Source organism: Lissotriton vulgaris, unplaced genomic scaffold (assembly GCF_964263255.1).
Source record: "Lissotriton vulgaris unplaced genomic scaffold, aLisVul1.2 SCAFFOLD_550, whole genome shotgun sequence".
Classification (NCBI taxonomy): Eukaryota; Metazoa; Chordata; class Amphibia; order Caudata; family Salamandridae; genus Lissotriton; species Lissotriton vulgaris.
Genome location: NW_028247597.1, coordinates 2214 through 20739, shown reverse-complemented (window position 1 = coordinate 20739; position 18526 = coordinate 2214). Strand labels below are relative to the sequence as shown.

The following is an 18526-nucleotide window of genomic DNA, read 5'->3' as shown; positions in this document are numbered from 1 at the left end:
TTTGAGGTTGGTGAAATGAGTACTAATGAGTTGGGTAATATTAAGAGCTGTGTTTCTGCAGCACTATGAAATGGCAAGACCTGGGTAAAATATTATTAATACACTTACCATTGATTTCATCCTGGGACAGGAATTTGGTCTGTAGGAAGACAAAGAAACAACAGTTTATCAGGACCAAGGCCAATGAGACAAACATCTTGCGCTCACAGATTTAACATGCATTGGCAACGCCAATACATCTGGGTTTAATTTGTCAACATTCTCAAACAGAGGCATGCAGAAACAATGTTGCCATGCAATAATATATCAAAACCAGACCTACTGGCTTTGGCAGTGCTTGGTGGTGGTATTCTTTCTGATCGAATTGTTATTGATGGTGGTGGTACTAGTGGTGGTAGTGAAATTATTGGTGGCATGGATATTAGGAAAATATTGGAAGTGTTGATTGTATTGATAGTGGTGGTGATAATAGTGGTCTCTGTGGTATGGGAGGTGTTTGTGGTATTGGTGGTGTGTGGTAGTGTGATGGTGTTGTGATAGTGGTGGTGATTCAATTGATGATGGTCGTGTAGTATTGATGGTGGCAGTAGTGGTGGTCATTTTACTAATAGTGATGTTGGTTATGATGTTGTAGTGGTTGTGACAGTGTTGGACGCGCTGGTAGTTTGTTGGTGGTAACTGGTAACCACAGATTTTTCGTTTATGAAAACACTGAAAGAACCCCACCAGAATTTTCAATAAATAGAAACTGAAAACAGGAAAGCCTAATCATACATTATACAGGGGCTGTCAAACAAGAACCCAATTGGATAGATCCCTTCTATATAAGCCATGCAAAGAGCAGGCATCTATCTTCAGTGAATGCTGATACTCAGGCCAAAAACTTAAACAAGGAAATCTTGGGTATAAAGCGATGAAACTCTTCTCTGAGCCCAAATACTGAACGAATAACATCTCTTCTTTTGGGAAATAAATTGCTATTTCTCTTTCTCTCTTTCAAACACTCATTCCAAATTGTATCTCCCCCGATGTCCCCAACATACATCAAACTTGTTCTTAATGTTCTTGATATCCATGGTAGGCTTTACATTTTAGAGGTTAAGATATATTTGAAATGCCTCAGTGAGTTTTTGTATCCACTTCATAGGTTTACATGAAATCTACAGATCATTCAATTAGATCAATGGGTTAGTGTACCTGCTGCAGAGATCTGCTTGAAACCTGCAGGTACCTGGTTGTAAGTGAGAAGGCTCAATAGATTAAGGCACCTATCGCAGAGATTTGTTTAAACTTGAAGCTCACAGTTTCAAATTCTATGGATATTGCTACCTCATAGAAGTGCACTTAGCACTAGGAGTGTGAGCTGTTTCTCAATGACGCTATTTTAAAAGAAGCATTGGCAGAGACAAAAACTCTGGTTTTAATGTGCTAAAGCAATCTGTTTTAGTACCAGTGGTGCCTCCTTGTGAGGGGTTCCAGGGCGCCGTCCCTCGGCCAGGTCCCACATTCTGCACCATGCCTCTATGGGCCCTGACAATGTGCATTATTTATTGTAGCAGTGTTCATGAAAACAAAACTTTTGTATTTTCATGAACACTGGCCAGTGTGCAGGCCTGCCCTCTCTGACTTGTCTCAAGGCTCCTGATGCCAAGAAGAGGAATAGACTCTGAGAGAGCTGAGACATCATCCAGCTACAGAGTACTTTTAAAACACAACACTCTGTGGGTGGATGTCTGAATTGTGCATGTCTGAGGGGCACAGCTCAACTACCGTCCCCTCACACAGGCACAATCCATTCTATTTAGCAAACATGCCTCAAGCAGCATAGCGTTTCTGCTAAAATGTGGCTGTCAAGGCACGCATCAGTGCACCCCTGAGGCCAACAAGATGCCACACAGCGCAGCAGGGGCAGGATCCCAAGCTCTGTCTGAGCTTCTTATGGGACTGTGCTTCCAGCTGTAGCAGGAAGCTGGGAGAGGGACTGGGGTGGGTGTTTTCCTTTTCAACCCTTCCCTTGCTGCTCTAGCTAGCACCTGGGTGGGAATCATAGCTTGCTGGTTACAAATCTCCACCACCAAAGCCCTGCTCTGCTGCAAAGGAAGCAAGGAATGGAAAAAAATGTGTTTCTCTGTTCATGTATGTGTGTGAAAGTGCATGGGATTGAGTAAAAGTGTGTGTGAGTGTGTTTGTGACTGAGTGAGATACTGAGTATGACAGTATATGAATAAGTGAAAGTGAGTTAAAAGGAGTGAGTGAAGTGGTGTGAGTTCATTGGAAGGAGTGGATGATTGGAGGTTGTGAGGGGAGTGGAAGTGAGCCAGGGTGTAGCTATCAATAGTGCAGTAGGTGCAGTTAGTGTGTGTGAGTAAGTCATAATGAGTACCAATGAGTATGTTTTTGTGCAACAGTAAGTGAGAGTGAGTATGCGTGAAAATGATTGGGAGAATGTGAGTTAGAGTGAGTGGTTTAGTGAGTCAATGTGAGAGCAAGAGAGTATAAATGAGGCTTTTATTTTTAAATTAGGGTGTACTCCTGGTAGAACCTCACCACTTCCCAAGGTCACCAGCCGCCACTACTTAGCACATTGGAGTGAGACAAACAGGAGGGAGCCAGCAGGAACAAATAGAAAAGGCTATTGTTCTAAAGTTCAATGGAAGCAATGGAGTGGAGGTGGTAGGATATACCCAAACAGCCATTAGCTTTAGGTGAGCGATGAATACCAACTGGGCTGTGACACAGTCTGAAGCGAAAAGCTGAAGTCAAAGTCAAAGTCAAAAGATTTTATTTGTGTTGGTACTCAACCGAGGACCACAAATATAACATAGATAAAAAAGTAAACTTTACATAAGATAAATACATCAATAATTAGTATAAGACTAACATGGATTTAAAAAATTTGTACAGATTATAACATACAAATTCGTTCGGGGGAGTTCGAAAAGCTGAAACAACCTGGTCGGAAAAAATTAGATGAAATAAGCGGACCCAATACCCATTAAACCTAGACTGACACAAATAGGTCAGCGTGACAGCTTGTAAATGCGCTCATTGTTGCACCCAAGGTCCCGCCGGAGGATGCGGCTGTAAACCTGCCGTACTTCCCACCTCGCGCCCTAGCTACACCTGTCCTCTGTCATTCTGGCCTCCGGACCCCTTTGGTTCAACAGGGCGCTGGTGTTAGGATAGCCTATGGGATGTGGCGCTGAAACCGGCATATAAAACGAGCTCATAATCCTTTTGGAAGGACCGATCAGATGAAAACTCTCCAGATCAAAGGCAGACTAGAATGGCATTTCAACATGTCCACCCAAGCCACCACTGCCCTTTCAGAGTGAACGCACCACCCACACATATCTATGACTGACTTTTCCACAGCTCTACCGGCTTATCATTGGCACCGCACCAGCCTGGCACGAGACAGCCTTCACCCATGCCCTGCCGCCTTTCAGAGCCATGAACTGCCCACAATTCCAGCGAAACCCGGTTTTAGCTAGCCCGCCGCTGCTTACCATCTTTCGAGTCTGTGTGCCCTGCTTTCCTAGTTTCGAGTTTCCTGATGGTTGAGGGCCTGTGTTCGTTTTACCTCCTGCTCCGTAACTTCCTTCTGTCTGACGAAGTAGCAAAGTCCACCCAGGCGCAGGAGAAGACAGAGGCGATGCCTGCTGCGGCCATGGTAACGGTAAGCGATCCTCGCCAGCTCGGGTGGCTCCCCGCGTGGCTCCTTCCCAGGGCAGAGCCAGATAACCTTGGCATTCATCCAGCAGAGAGCGCCATCGCTGCACGCATTGTTCGGCATTTCTATTGTGAGAACTGAGAAGCTATTAATAAAATACCCCAGCTTGTTCTTCTGCAACTGTTTCTGTAAACTGCATTATCTAATGAATTGAAACAGAATTGCTTAAAAAATATCTACACATGTATAACTTTTTTTGAGATAAATATTTAACCCCTTAGAGTACAACCTCCATCCAATGTCCTCGACAAAAGTTAGACTGATATCAGTACTTAAAGCTCGGCGGTTGGCCGTGTGGTGCATCTAAATATCCAGATAATGGTGCATCTAAATATACAGATAATGGACGGCGCTGAAACTTTTCCGACACTTATCCCCAGTCACAGATCTGAGTTGAATCCATCATCATTCTTTAGCTCACTTTGCCACCCCAGTTCAGACCCAGCCATATGCAAATCATCTGTTCCTCATGGGAACAGTCCAGCCCGAACTACCAAGCCAGGATTCCCTGGACTGGAAACAAACATTCTGGAACCGATTTTTGGGAAACACCCTTCATCAGGCAGGCTAGCTTGAATCCAGTTGTATAGCAATCACGTCTGGGCACACCCTGCCAATTCAGGGCGAACAAAGCAAACAAGGAGACGATGGAGGGAGCGCTGAAACTTCTGAGACACTCACCCCCAGTCACAGATCTGGGTTGAATCTATCTTCGTTCTTTAGCTCACTTAGCCACCCGAGTCAAACACACCATATGCAAATCAGTCATGACCCTGTGCCTCATGGGAACAGTCCAGTACGAACTGCCAAGTTTCAGCACTCTGTCCATCATCTCCTTGTGTTTGAATCTAAATATACAACAGCAGCTATTCATACCTATGTGGTACGCTGTACCTCCAGCTAGCCTAAATTGCAGGAAAAAATATGTAATAACGTAGATAAAAACTCCTGCGAGAAAATGCAGTAAAATCGATGAAGACAATAAAGACAATTCAAAATTATTGTTTCTTATACCAGTGACAAAAATAAGGAAAAAAACTAAATATAATCCACTGCCCAGGGCTATATCAGTTGTTAAAGACCCTGAACCCGATTCCATGCACCCTCTAGACCACCGGCGTAGCTCGGGGTGCGGGGGGGGGGCGGTCCGCCTCAGGCGGCACCTTTTTTGAGGCGGCTGAGGCGACAGCGCGGGCGGGCCGGCACTCTCACTGACTGACTGGAGGAGGCCTGGCCGGCCCGTTGCGGCCGCGAAGGCCTGTGAGCTGTGACTAGGGCGGGGCAGTGGCCTGTGGCCGGTGGCGCAGCGTTGCTCACAACATAATCACGGTACCAGTACCAGGACACTTTGAGTTTTAACCCGTGGGCCGGCCGTGCGGTGACACCCGTCGGACGGGACAGTGACAGTAAATCAGCCATCTCCCATTCTGATTTAAGCACACCATTAATTATTAATGTTTGTCGGTTGGTGGTTCCACTTCCGATTCGAAGCAATCACAACATCATCAACTCAGGGCCCCCACCTCCCAGCCTCACTCACAGGGCCGTCAATTAGGTAGCGTGCGCGGTGCGCACAGTCAAGACCAATGACGGCCCTGTAACATTTTGGGCCAGCCCTCTCGCCGCCGCACCGGTGTGATGCGTTACGTGCTGCGCGCTCACCGCCCCTCCTGTCGTGTCGAGGAGTGTGGAGACAGACCACCACCATTCTTCTTGCCTGCCTGGCCCTGCTGCAGCTGCCCTGTTGCTTAACAGTAGTACTGTCTCTCTGTGGGCTGTGGCTGCGGGCGGGCGACACTCTGCGCGACAGGCACACGACTAAATAATTGATTGAGGTGAGAGAGTCGGAGCGGAGTCCACTCGAGTCCAGTCAGATGGGGGCAGACATTCCAGGTAGGTGGGGCTATGATGTATATCTGCTGATGCAGCGAGATGTTGAATGAAATTTCGTTCAGGCTCGCAAAGTTAAACTTCCATAATAAATGTAACAGTACTAATATAATAGCATGTGTTGAAATAATTAACCAATCTAGTTTAAAATTGCATACATTACAAGCGGGACTAATGTGCTTTTATGTTGCATTTGCAAGTGCGTGCAAAATAATAAACTAACCTTGTCTATTGTTATTGTCAGTATTAAATGCGGCTGTTTTATTAATGGCATGTGCTATATTCGTGTGCATATGTTTTGTCGTGTCTTTTCTGTGGCAAAGACTCGTGGAGAATCCTTGTGGCCTGAAAGAAGAAGGTTAATATACATGCTGCTTTATGTGCTTAGCTAGGTAACATAATTAATGAGGTAATATTTAGCAAAGGGGAGGGTAACAGATTGGGTCTCAATTCTCTAATTAATTACTGTCTTGTGTTTGTTTAAATAATAGTTTCCGTGAGAGGCCTGTTGGGCCTACAAAAAGATGGCGTTTTTGAAACATGTCCAGAGAAGAGCCATGCGCAAACGAGAAGTGGAAAGTTTTACCACGTTGACAATTTTGTCAGAAATTGCTGTTGAATAAAGACGTGCATAATACCCAAGGACAGGAAGCGGCAGGATTGCCAAAGCAAGGAAGCTGAGAATTTTAACTCGAATGAACTAATTTTGAAACATTTTCGAGGAAACGAAATGACACGAACAATAGGGCTAAAGAAGAGCCCATTCTTGGTTTGAAAGCGGTGATGACATGGAATGGTCTGACATAAGCCAGCCAATGGGAACTCTGAATGGCAGAAAATATGAACATTTTGAGAAGATTAGCTAGTTAGAAAGGTATAAAATCTGACACTACAGGCAGGAGGATGCTCTTACTTCCTGATTCCTGAATGACGTGCTGTTGGACTTCTGGTGCACGTAAGGATAGCTGTCTTTATTAAATATTCTTAGGTGAAGAGAGTTTTAGACAGGGAAATAGATTTTAGGGAATGGAAACTTTATTTTGCTTTAATTCATGCTAAATGGTTTACTTTAAAATGTCAGACTAAGCCTTTCCTTGAATGAAGCTTTCAATTTGCTAATAAAATAATGATTTATGAATAAAATGCTCTTTTCCTTGAAATAAATAAAGCTAATAAATTAGATTTTTGAAATGACAAGCTGGTCTTGTTTATTCATGGTCTAGTTATCATTATTAGATCCATTCGCCTGAGTGACTTAATTAAATGTCGTGTGATCAAAACCATGGTAAGAAATGATAAACTGCAGTTGTATATATTATTGTAAATAGATTACGTATGGAAAGGGGCGACCACTCGGTCCCCCCGAACGTATGGTGGAGTACCCCGATCCCCCCGGGAAGCCATTTTGGGCGGGAGGCGCGTCTCGGCTGGTATGCCCAAAGCGGCGTAGCCGGGGCGCGCTTTTTCCCGCCCAGGAGTGGGTTGTCCTAGACACTGAAGCCGTCAGCCACGTCCCCGGAGGCGGGAGGAGGCGGGTCTACGCCCGCCCAAAGGAGAATAAAAGGAGCGATAATCCAAGGAAGCATCCTCTTGTTCCTGTGCTCTGAAGCTGCACCTCCTCGCTGCACGTGAGCTCGAGACGGAACGAAGAGCCAATTTTGAAATTTGTAATTTCTCTCTTTTCTCTTCTAGCACTAAAATGCCGGGCAAAAGAGTCGCAAAGAAGGTCAGCACCGACCAAATGCTCCGGATGTTGGTGAAAGACATGGCAGAGATGAAGAGGAAAATGGCGGCCAGGGACGGTGCGGGAAGGCCAAAAAGATCCAGCCCGGTGGAGGTCCGGGCCGGGAGAAGGAAGAGGGCCAGGAATGGGGCAAATGAGGACGAGGTCCCAGTTCCGGAGGCTCCCCCGGCGAGCCCTCCCAGACCAGCGGAAACTCCCGCGCCGGCTCCCGTCGAGGGCCAGCCGATCCCCGTGGTGGTTACCCCAGTGAACGAAGGGGACATGCCCCCGGAGTTGGCCGCCCAGCTGGGCGGCATGGTTGGGTAATAGCAGCGGGGGTTCCGTGGCTCCAGGGGACACGGCCGAGGAGGCCAAGCAATTAATGAGGCAGTTGCGGCAGGCACGGGAGGCCGCAAAACCACCTTGTCCTTTTGTTTCCCCGCAGGCTCCAGTAGGTCAACCCGCAGCGGGCACGAGTTCGGCAGCAACTGCGGTTACAGCTTCTAGCTCAGGTAAGCAGCTAATGCCGATTGCGGGGAAGGGGTCTGTACCCTCGAGAAGGGAGAAGTTGGCTCAGCATATTCCGATGGAAATCAAAGAACGGATATGGGCTGAGAAATATGTAAACATGTTTTCCTTGCTAACTGATCATTACGAGATTGAGCATGTGAAGGTTCAGAAAGAGCTTATGCACCCGAGTGTTTGGCGCGCCAAAATGGCCGCTTTCAGAGTCGACGAGACGATAGGTAATTGGGGCAGAGCATTTGGCATATTCACTTCAATTATGGGGGAACGGAGGCCTGAACTGTTGGCCGAGTTACCCGTGTACCAGACACGTATTATGGAGTTTTCTCAGACATATGCGGGCAATGAGTGGTTTTGCTATGATAATATTTTTCGCAAGGCCAAGGAGTTCGACACGTGCCTGACGTGGGATTGTTACGACTCCATTTCTTGGCAAAAAATGGAGAACTCAGGCATGTTAAAGGCGCCATTGTTGGGGGGGAACGGGGGTGAGTTTTCCCGCCATTCATCTGGGGCGCCCTTTCGGGCGGGGGCAAGCAATGAGCATCACCCAAGGTCGAATGGCAATACAGGTAAGAAAGGGGTATGCTGGAATTTTAACAGGGGAAAGTGTACGAGGCCCCAGGGGTCATGCAAGTTTAGGCACGACTGTGGGGGGTGTGGACAGTCTTCGCATCCCGAGACCATGTGCAGAGCCAAAACGGGTGATAACGGAAGTAGGGGAAGCGCCAAACAGGTCTGACGTAGTCCGAGGGGCGCCTTTACCTACACCAGTTGATACCATGGCAATGATTCCTTGGCTCAGTGAATACCCGGATCATGTCTCCGCTGGGGTGTTGCGAGACGGTTTTTCGTATGGTTTCCGCATCCCGGTGGGGAATTTTCAGGGTAAAGCGCATTGTAGGAACCAACTATCGGTCCTGCAGAATACGGCGGTGGTGCAAGCAAAGATTGGGAAAGAGGTGACCCGGGGTCGGGTTGCGGGACCATTCGACATGCCACCAGTTCCTAATTTTGTTTGTTCACCCTTGGGAGTGGTCCCCAAGAAGGACCCGGGTGAGTTGAGACTGATACATAACTTGTCAGCTCCAAGAGGTCTGGCAGTTAATGATGCGATAGACCCGGAGGTGTGTTCGGTGCGGTACGCATCCTTCGATGATGCCGTCGCCTTGTTGAATCGCCTGGGGCCCGGAGCGCTGATGGCCAAGTCAGACATCGAGTCAGCGTTCCGGTTGCTCCCGGTACACCCAGACGATCAGCGTCTCCTGGGCTTTATGTTTCAAGGGCGCTATTACATGGATAAATGTATGCCAATGGGCTGTTCCATATCTTGTGCTTATTTTGAGAAATTCAGTTGTTTCCTGCAATGGGCATTCACAAGAATGACGGGGTTTCAGCATGTTATGCATTATCTTGACGATTTTTTGTTTATGGGGGCAGCCAGGGATACAGAATGTGCACAGGCTTTAAAAGAATTTTGTGGTCTGATGAATCAGTTTGGTGTGCCATTGGCGCCAGGTAAGACTGTGGGGCCATCAACTTCGCTCGAGTTTCTTGGAATAGAGCTTGATTCCGAAGAAGGTTGCTTCCGGTTGCCCGAAGAAAAGGTGCGGAAATTCAGGGCCTCGCTTGAGGCATGCATTGGGGAGACTAAAGTGAACTTGCATCAATTGCAGCAGACTGTGGGTCAGTTGAATTTTGCCCTTAGAATAATGCCAATGGCCCGCCCTTTTTCCCGCTCGATTGCACAAGCCATGGTCGGTCTTAAAGAGGGGCACCACCGCACGAGGCTCTCGGCAGAGATTCGCCAGGACATGCGCATTTGGTTGGCATTCCTGGCGGATTTTAATGGTCGGGTTGTCTGGACCAAGCCGGCGGTGTCCTCCGAGGAGTTGGGGCTGTGGACAGATTCGGCGGGGAGTATAGGCTTTGGCGCCATATTTGGCAATCACTGGTCGGCTCAAACGTGGCCGTCATGGTGGCACGAGTGTGGACTTACAAGTAACATTGCTTTTCTCGAACTGTTCCCTATTCTGGTGGCCTTGAAAACATGGCCTGAGGGGTTTAGGGATCACTCTGTGGTGTTCTGGTCTGATAACATGACCGTGGTTGAGTGTATCAATAGTCAGGCAGCACGATGCAAATGGATTCTGAGGTTGCTCAAAGAAATTGTTTTACTATGTATGCAATTGAACGTGCTCCTTAGGGCAAGGCATGTGCCAGGGGTACTGAATCAGGCTGCTGATGCGCTTTCTCGTTTCCGTATGCAGGCCTTCTGGGGTTTTCTGCCCACAGCGGACCCGGTGGCGGCACCATTTCCCGAAGCTCTCTGGTCTCTCGGTGCCCCGAATTACAAAACCTCGTGGGAGAGAGTTTAGCACCCAGGACAAGGAAGGCATATGAAGGGGCGTTCCGTTCCTATTGGTCCTTTTTGGGTTCTGCTAGGGGGGAGCTTTGGGGCCAGGAAGAATTCGTCATACAGTTTTTACTGTCATTACGCAGGGCGGGCAAATCGGTGGCCACGGCCCAGAGGCATCGGGCCGCCATTTCCTTCATGGCGCGGGCTCATGGTATCCAGGATCATACAGCGTCTTTCGTAGTGCAGAAAGCGCTGCGTGGGTGGCAACGCCTTGAGGGTCGCAGAGTAGATGAAAGGCACCCGATAGGTCTGGATAGGTTGGCCCTGTTACTGTCCGTACTCCCTGCGACATGTTCATCCCAATCGGAAACAGTGTTATTCCGGGCCGCTTTTGCATTAGCATTTCATGGGGCTATGCGGGTAAGCGAACTGGTGGCAAATAACAAGCGGGATACGGGGGGTGGACTGTGCCGAGAGCACATTCAAATAAAGGGGGAGATGATGATTGTCTCGTTTGTCAGGTCCAAGACCGATCAGGGGGCGGTCGGGGACAGTGTAGTAGTCCAGCGGATTCCCGGATCTCCCATGTGCCCGGTTGCATGCGTTGAGGAGTATTTGGCGCAGAGGGCGGCATCATGGGGGGGACCTTGCTGAGGCACGCAGATGCCACCCCACTGACGAGGTTTCAGTTCCAGCGGGTGCTTGCAATGGCAATTTCGGCCGCGGGCTTGAACCCGGGCGAGTTTGGGACCCATTCCTTCCGGATAGGGGCTGCTACAGAGGCTACAGCCAGGGGTCTGAGTGTGGAAAAAGTGAAACAGTTGGGGCGTTGGTCCTCGAATTGTTACAAAAGGTATGTGCGGTTGCACATGTTGTGAAGCTGATATCATGTCCTCACGCTTCTTGTCTTTGTTTGGTTACAGTTTCGCAAACCTACGAGGCGGGGCGGACTGTGCAGTCGACCCGACACCTGGGAACCAGCGGTCAGAGATCACCGGCTGATGAAAGAGTGGTGTGGGTCGTGGGCCACCCATACGTGAGGCGTGCCGCGGACGTATTCAAGGCAGGTGACATGATTCACATGGCTGGGGAATACGGGTACAGGGTGACCTTCTACGGAAGGGGCGGGCTCTGTATTGACCAGTTTCAACCTTTTCTTGAGGGTTTGTTAGGGCGGACAAGGTCACCGCCATCTATAATCATAGTACATCTTGGGGGCAATGATTTGGTGACCACTGGTAGATGACTACTTCTCGAGGCGATACTATCCACAGTAAGTTGGTTGGCGAGAAGGGTTCCAGGGTGCACGATTGCATGGTCCCATATGATTCCACGAAAGGTGTGGCGGGGGGCTAATTCAGTGTCTGCTATAAATCATTCTGTGAAAAAGGTGAATAACAAGCTTGGTAGACTGTTCCGTACCAGTACATTGCATTCGATTCCTCATGGTTGTATCAGGGGGGACAATATGTATCTAGAGGATGGGGTCCACTTGTCCCGGGTGGGGAATTCTTTACTCATAGGAGACTTCGTAGCCTGGTTAAGGAGTTTTACAGCATGACCTTTAGGTAGGAGTTTTTGTGGGGGGTCCGGATAGCCGGTCAACTATCCGGCCTGTGGCGGTAAGGTCATGATCGGTGAGCAGTCATTGGAAGATCCCTAGGGGGGGGCGTCACCCATTACGGATGGGAGCGCCCGGGGGGAGGTGGCCATTGGCCCCTCAACGGGGAGGCGGTCCCTTCTAAAGGACGGGACGCCTAAAGGAAAGGGAAGGCGGTCAAGGCCCCTCCCTGGATAGGAGGGGCTACGGGCCCCTCCTGGGAATTTCCCGGGGCCAGGACATCTGCGACGGCAGATGTGGTAAGTTGTGTGGGGTGGGGAGGGGGGTCTACGCTACCTTCTAGACACCTCACACGAGTCCTCGGACGACCACGTAGATGGCGTCGAGTTAACAGGGGCCCCCGTCAAGACAAGGGAAATTGGTATGGCACATGAGGTACAGTCCTCTGTGCGGCCGCCCCTCACAAGTGAGGGGGGAGTTCTGGTTTAGGGATCTGACACCGGTTACGACCTTGCCGTTGGCCCTTAACGTTAGGATGTACAATTTCAATTTGAAATGCATTTGTAAGGATGTTAGTATCGGCTAGGAGAACCTTTGTATTAGAAATGTGTTAAGGTTAGCCAAAACATCGTAATGTGGATATGAAATTGTACATGATATGAAACTGTTATTTTAATGTTTTAATTTTGTTTCATATTTTAATAAATACGGCCGGGAGGGTAACTCCCTCCCGCCTTCCAAAAGTTCAGTACTGTTTCCGGTTTCCCAATTCTTGGGGATTGTGTTGTGAGGGGGTGGCGGGTATCTCAGCCATATGGAAAGGGGCGACCACTCGGTCCCCCCGAACGTATGGTGGAGTACCCCGATCCCCCCGGGAAGCCATTTTGGGCGGGAGGCGCGTCTCGGCTGGTATGCCCAAAGCGGCGTAGCCGGGGCGCGCTTTTTCCCGCCGAGGAGTGGGTTGTCCTAGACACTGAAGCCGTCAGCCACGCCCCCGGAGGCGGGAGGAGGCGGGTCTACGCCCGCCCAAAGGAGAATAAAAGGAGCGATAATCCAAGGAAGCATCCTCTTGTTCCTGTGCTCTGAAGCTGCACCTCCTCGCTGCACGTGAGCTCGAGACGGAACGAAGAGCCAATTTTGACCCACCCACCAGCCCCTGAAGACAGCAAGTTGTTTTGGAATAAAGTCATTTGACGTAGTAGTTGTTTTCTTACAGGTTGTTCTGAATAAAGTTTGTGATTCGGTTGCAATAAAGTGGATAATTCTTCGCAGTATGCTTTATTAAAGACTTGCATCAGAGTGATCAGTAATGTTTCTAGAGAGTTTATATTTGATTTGCTTAAGGTATAAATGTCTTTTCTCTCTTTAGTAATTAATCTTGTCGTATTTATTGTTTGGTCGGGCGGTAAGGTCATGATCGGTGAGCAGTCATTGGAAGATCCCTAGGGGGGGGCGTCACCCATTACGGATGGGAGCGCCCGGGGGGAGGTGGCCATTGGCCCCTCAACGGGGAGGCGGTCCCTTCAAAAGGACGGGACGCCTAAAGGAAAGGGAAGGCGGTCAAGGCCCCTCCCTGGATAGGAGGGGCTACGGGCCCCTCCTGGGAATTTCCCGGGGCCAGGACATCTGCGATGGCAGATGTGGTAAGTTGTGTGGGGTGGGGAGGGGGGTCTACGCTACCTTCTAGACACCTCACACGAGTCCTCGGACGACCACGTAGATGGCGTCGAGTTAACAGGGGCCCCCGTCAAGACAAGGGAAATTGGTATGGCACATGAGGTACAGTCCTCTGTGCGGCCGCCCCTCACAAGTGAGGGGGGAGTTCTGGTTTAGGGATCTGACACCGGTTACGACCTTGCCGTTGGCCCTTAACGTTAGGATGTACAATTTCAATTTTAAATACATTTGTAAGGATGTTAGGATCGGCTAGGAGAACCTTTGTATTAGAAATGTGTTAAGGTTAGCCAAAACATCGTAATGTGGATATGAAATTGTACATGATATGAAACTGTTATTTTAATGTTTTAATTTTGTTTCATATTTTACTCGTGAATTGCCTGCTTTGTGGAAATCAACTCTGCCTGCTGTGTCCGTGCTACTGGAGTAGCTGAAACCACCCCCTGGCTGGCTGCTCGACTGACTGGTGAGATCTGCGTGTGTGCTGAGGAGCGAGGCGGCGGCCCCGGGACTGCGAGGACCAGCATACCCCATCTCCAGCTGGTGCTCTTCCCGCGAGTGCCGCGCCCCCTCACCGTGACACGCCCCCAGCCGAGGCCCTCTACTTCTCGCGGCACCCGCTTTGCGGGTGCCACTCGTGAATTGCCTGCTTTGTGGAAATCAACTCTGCCTGCTGTGTCCGTGCTACTGGAGTAGCTGAAACCACCCCCTGGCTGGCTGCTCGACTGACTGGTGAGATCTGCGTGTGTGCTGAGGAGCGAGGCGGCGGCCCCGGGACTGCGAGGACCAGCATACCCCATCTCCAGCTGGTCCTCTTCCTGCGAGTGCCGCGCCCCCTCACCGTGACACGCCCCCAGCCGAGGCCCTCAACTTCTCGCGGCACCCGCTTCGCGGGTGCCACTCGTGAATTGCCTGCTTTGTGGAAATCAACTCTGCCTGCTGTGTCCGTGCTACTGGAGTAGCTGAAACCACCCCCTGGCTGGCTGCCCGACTGACTGGTGAGATCTGCGTGTGTGCTGAGGAGCGAGGCGGCGGCCCCGGGACTGCGAGGACCAGCATACCCCATCTCCAGCTGGTCCTCTTCCCGCGAGTGCCGCGCCCCCTCACCGTGACACGCCCCCAGCCGAGGCCCTCAACTTCTCGCGGCACCCGCTTCGCGGGTGCCACTCGTGAATTGCCTGCTTTGTGGAAATCAACTCTGCCTGCTGTGTCCGTGCTACTGGAGTAGCTGAAACCACCCCCTGGCTGGCTGCCCGACTGACTGGTGAGATCTGCGTGTGTGCTGAGGAGCGAGGCGGCGGCCCCGGGACTGCGAGGACCAGCATACCCCATCTCCAGCTGGTCCTCTTCCCGCGAGTGCCGCGCCCCCTCACCGTGACACGCCCCCAGCCGAGGCCCTCAACTTCTCGCGGCACCCGCTTCGCGGGTGCCACTCGTGAATTGCCTGCTTTGTGGAAATCAACTCTGCCTGCTGTGTCCGTGCTACTGGAGTAGCTGAAACCACCCCCTGGCTGGCTGCCCGACTGACTGGTGAGATCTGCGTGTGTGCTGAGGAGCGAGGCGGCGGCCCCGGGACTGCGAGGACCAGCATACCCCATCTCCAGCTGGTCCTCTTCCCGCGAGTGCCGCGCCCCCTCACCGTGACACGCCCCCAGCCGAGGCCCTCAACTTCTCGCGGCACCCGCTTCGCGGGTGCCACTCGTGAATTGCCTGCTTTGTGGAAATCAACTCTGCCTGCTGTGTCCGTGCTACTGGAGTAGCTGAAACCACCCCCTGGCTGGCTGCCCGACTGACTGGTGAGATCTGCGTGTGTGCTGAGGAGCGAGGCGGCGGCCCCGGGACTGCGAGGACCAGCATACCCCATCTCCAGCTGGTCCTCTTCCCGCGAGTGCCGCGCCCCCTCACCGTGACACGCCCCCAGCCGAGACCCTCAACTTCTCGCAGCACCCAGCCCTTATAAGCGTATTATTATACGCGCAACGCGGGACGCGCGCGGGTCGGAGCCCGGGGCTAAGCCCGGGCAAAGGGCGGGCCGTCTGTGGCCGTCCGTGGACGACTGAGGACGGGACGGGCCCCCCTACTTAGGTTCTCCTTATCAGGATCCTGGTATTTACCTAGCCTTTACCGAAAACGATATTTGTAGTGGTAAATATTCTTATCTGTCTCTTGTGAGTCTACTGGGGATAACTAAGATTCATCTACAACAGTAAAATCCTCAACGATATCAGAGACGCTATAAGAGATTCATAATCCCTGACGACAACCGGAGCACAAATGGGCTTTAAGAAACTGAGATCTCGGACAGTATATATGAAAAGAATGGGAACTGAAAACGCAGTACGAAACACCACAGATAAAGCTATAAAACAAGGCCGTTTAACCCATACACCAGCCATCAGTGCTTATTTCTCTGCACTCTTGCCCAAAGAGAACCAAGATATACAATCGCTAAGTAAAGATATTAATCTCAACGTAACTGATTTTGCTGGGGAGATTGAAAATCCTTCAACAAAACCTACTCCAACGAAACTTAGCTCACAAATCAAAGAGGAATGTTTGGAATTAGACCTAAGTAACAAATTATCAAGTACCCCGAAAGACTTTCTTCTTTCATATCATGAAGCGATCATTCCGAAAACTGTAACACCTATAAAAAGCAGAGGGAGCGTAACTTTATTTGAGGATACAAATAACAGCAAACAAAATATTGCGATAGAGAAAAAGGACCTAGGAACAAACAACAGTATCCAGTCTAAAACCTCTTCACCTATCGCTTTGTTTGATCCTTCCATGGACTCCTACAACTGTAAAAATAACAATAACACTGCTGATAACGCTCCTCCAGTGTCTAAAGCTCTATTCTCCCTACAAGAGATATTGGAATCTGTTCTCTCATTTCTTGGAAATATTCTTGAAAACTCTGACCAAACATTGGACGTCCAAATAGGTATCTTAAAGTATTTGGTAGAAGAAAAAAAGAAAAAAGATTCCCACGAAGCAGATAAAATCAAGATGTTACATAAAACCAATCTTGAGAAACATAGTATATCAAAAGAACACAAAAAAATTCAGGAGAAAAAAACGTGCGACCTTGGTACTCAAACCGTAGACATTCAAATACAAGAAAACCATAAAATTGATAATTCGAATGATTCAGTGATATATTCTTTGAAAAAATTATTTAAAGAAAAACATCAACAGAAAATAAAACACTTTCCAATATTTACAAAAACTCATGGAACGAACAAGTTTACTAATACAAACGTCCCTGAAACACAGGAAACAAGAATAAATATCAGTAACGTATCGAGTGAAGGAAATGAAGAAACGCTCACCAATAAGAATCAGGAAAAGAACATTGTAGTTGGGAAAAAAAGGAGGAGAAAGCCGGAGAGAAGGATCCAAAAACGGAAAAATCGTAAACTAAAATTCCAAAAACCTGTCATTTCACATAAATCTGAAGAAGAACAGTGTGATACCAAAACAGAGTCTCAAAACGTTGAAAAATGTGTAACCAGTTAAAATTATGAAAATATGGTGCCTCAACTGGATCCGACAGTAAAAGAGTATATTCCTACCAGATACCCCAAGCAATCAGATCAAAGTAATAACAATTTTATAGAAGAAAACAATAGCTACTACAAAAAGGGGGAAGGGCCTTCTTCCAAAACTCTTCAAATCGAGGAACTCTTTCCTATCGATTCGGCACCACTCAATAGAGGAAGGATTATAAATGTATTACGACATATAAGGCCTTTACATACAATGACTAGTAATGAAATCGATCTTGTGACTTTTCCTAAAAAGGAGAATAATAAATTGTCAATGGTAACCTTTTGGTCAACAGTCCTTCCAGGCATAATACTAAATGAGAAAGAGACACTACACAAACACGGATATGATGTAATGGAAATTGTAGAATTAAAGGATTATAATACTCCCAATGGGTATAATGCCCAAATACAGGCTATCACCAACTCTCAAGTCAATAAATATCAGCGAAACAATGGCATGACTGAAGATCGAGACATCGCAAATCCAGGAACCCATTCTAGAGGGCATGAAAATCTAAAAATTCTGGTGAATAAAGGTCATAGGGCAGTTTGGTACAAAGCTGACAAGGAACTTGAAGAGCATACTACTACCGAGTCCTGGGCTTGGGTCTCTGAGACTTTGAATAGCAACAAAAACTCTAACATCAGACAACATTCTGTTTAGCACGGGACTAAGGATTACATCTTGGAACATCGCTGGCAGAACTAAAAACAAACTGTCCATGGTTATAAGAAATATCCCAGACATATTGCTTCTACAAGAAACATGGGATACCGTATCTTTCACTCTTAATGGGTATTATGTATATGAAAATTTAGCACTATCCACTAATCGAGGTCACGCCAAAGGAGGATTAGCCATTTTGCTAAGGGAGGATCACCTGTGGGAACAGGAAATAATAGATACAAAATCAAACAATTTGCAGTGCATTCAAATCTTCGCAAAAAAACACTGCACTGCTTCACCACAGGCAATCTTACTTTTTAATGTCTACGCTCCCCCTGGGAAATAAAATGACATTACATTTTTGGATATAATAGAAAAGATTACGCACATAACGGAAAACTATGCATATTCATCCTTCTTAATTGCGGGCGATTTTAATAGTAAAATCTCCAACTCTGAAATTAATAGGTGGGCAAATCTATTTGCAGAAGAAGGTCAGGAAATTATAACCCCACAATTCCCTGAGGGTATATTAACTGACAAAAGAGGCAAATTGTTATTATCAGCAATAACTAATCTTAACGGACTAACATTGAATGGGGCTGTTGAGGGTGATATTCCAGCAAAGTACACTAGGCGAGGCAATGGGACTCTATCCATTATAGATTACATCATAAGCAGTATGGATCTGCTTGATACTGCTTTGTTTTTATCTAATCATTTTTGTCAGGAGAGTGATCATGCGATTATGCAACTAACAGCAGATTGGATACCTAAACCTTCCCAACCTAGCCACATCATTTACATTGAAAGTACTGTGTTGATAAAAAGTGAACA

The 18526-nt window shown here is 48.4% G+C and overlaps 1 protein-coding gene across 1 annotated transcript in view; it reads right to left on the bottom strand.

Annotated features, from left to right (window-relative positions):
• The window catches only part of CALML4 (calmodulin like 4), a 44250-nt gene extending 40577 nt beyond the window's left edge, over positions 1 to 3673 (bottom strand). The window contains exons 1-2 of the mRNA XM_086949738.1: positions 3510 to 3673; positions 109 to 139 (exon numbers count right to left, since the gene is read on the bottom strand). Of these exons, the coding sequence (XP_086805864.1) occupies positions 109 to 139; positions 3510 to 3512 (34 nt within the window). The 5' untranslated portion in view covers positions 3513 to 3673. The remainder of the gene's footprint in view (positions 1 to 108; positions 140 to 3509) is intronic.
• Between the last annotated feature and the right edge of the window lie 14853 nt (positions 3674 to 18526).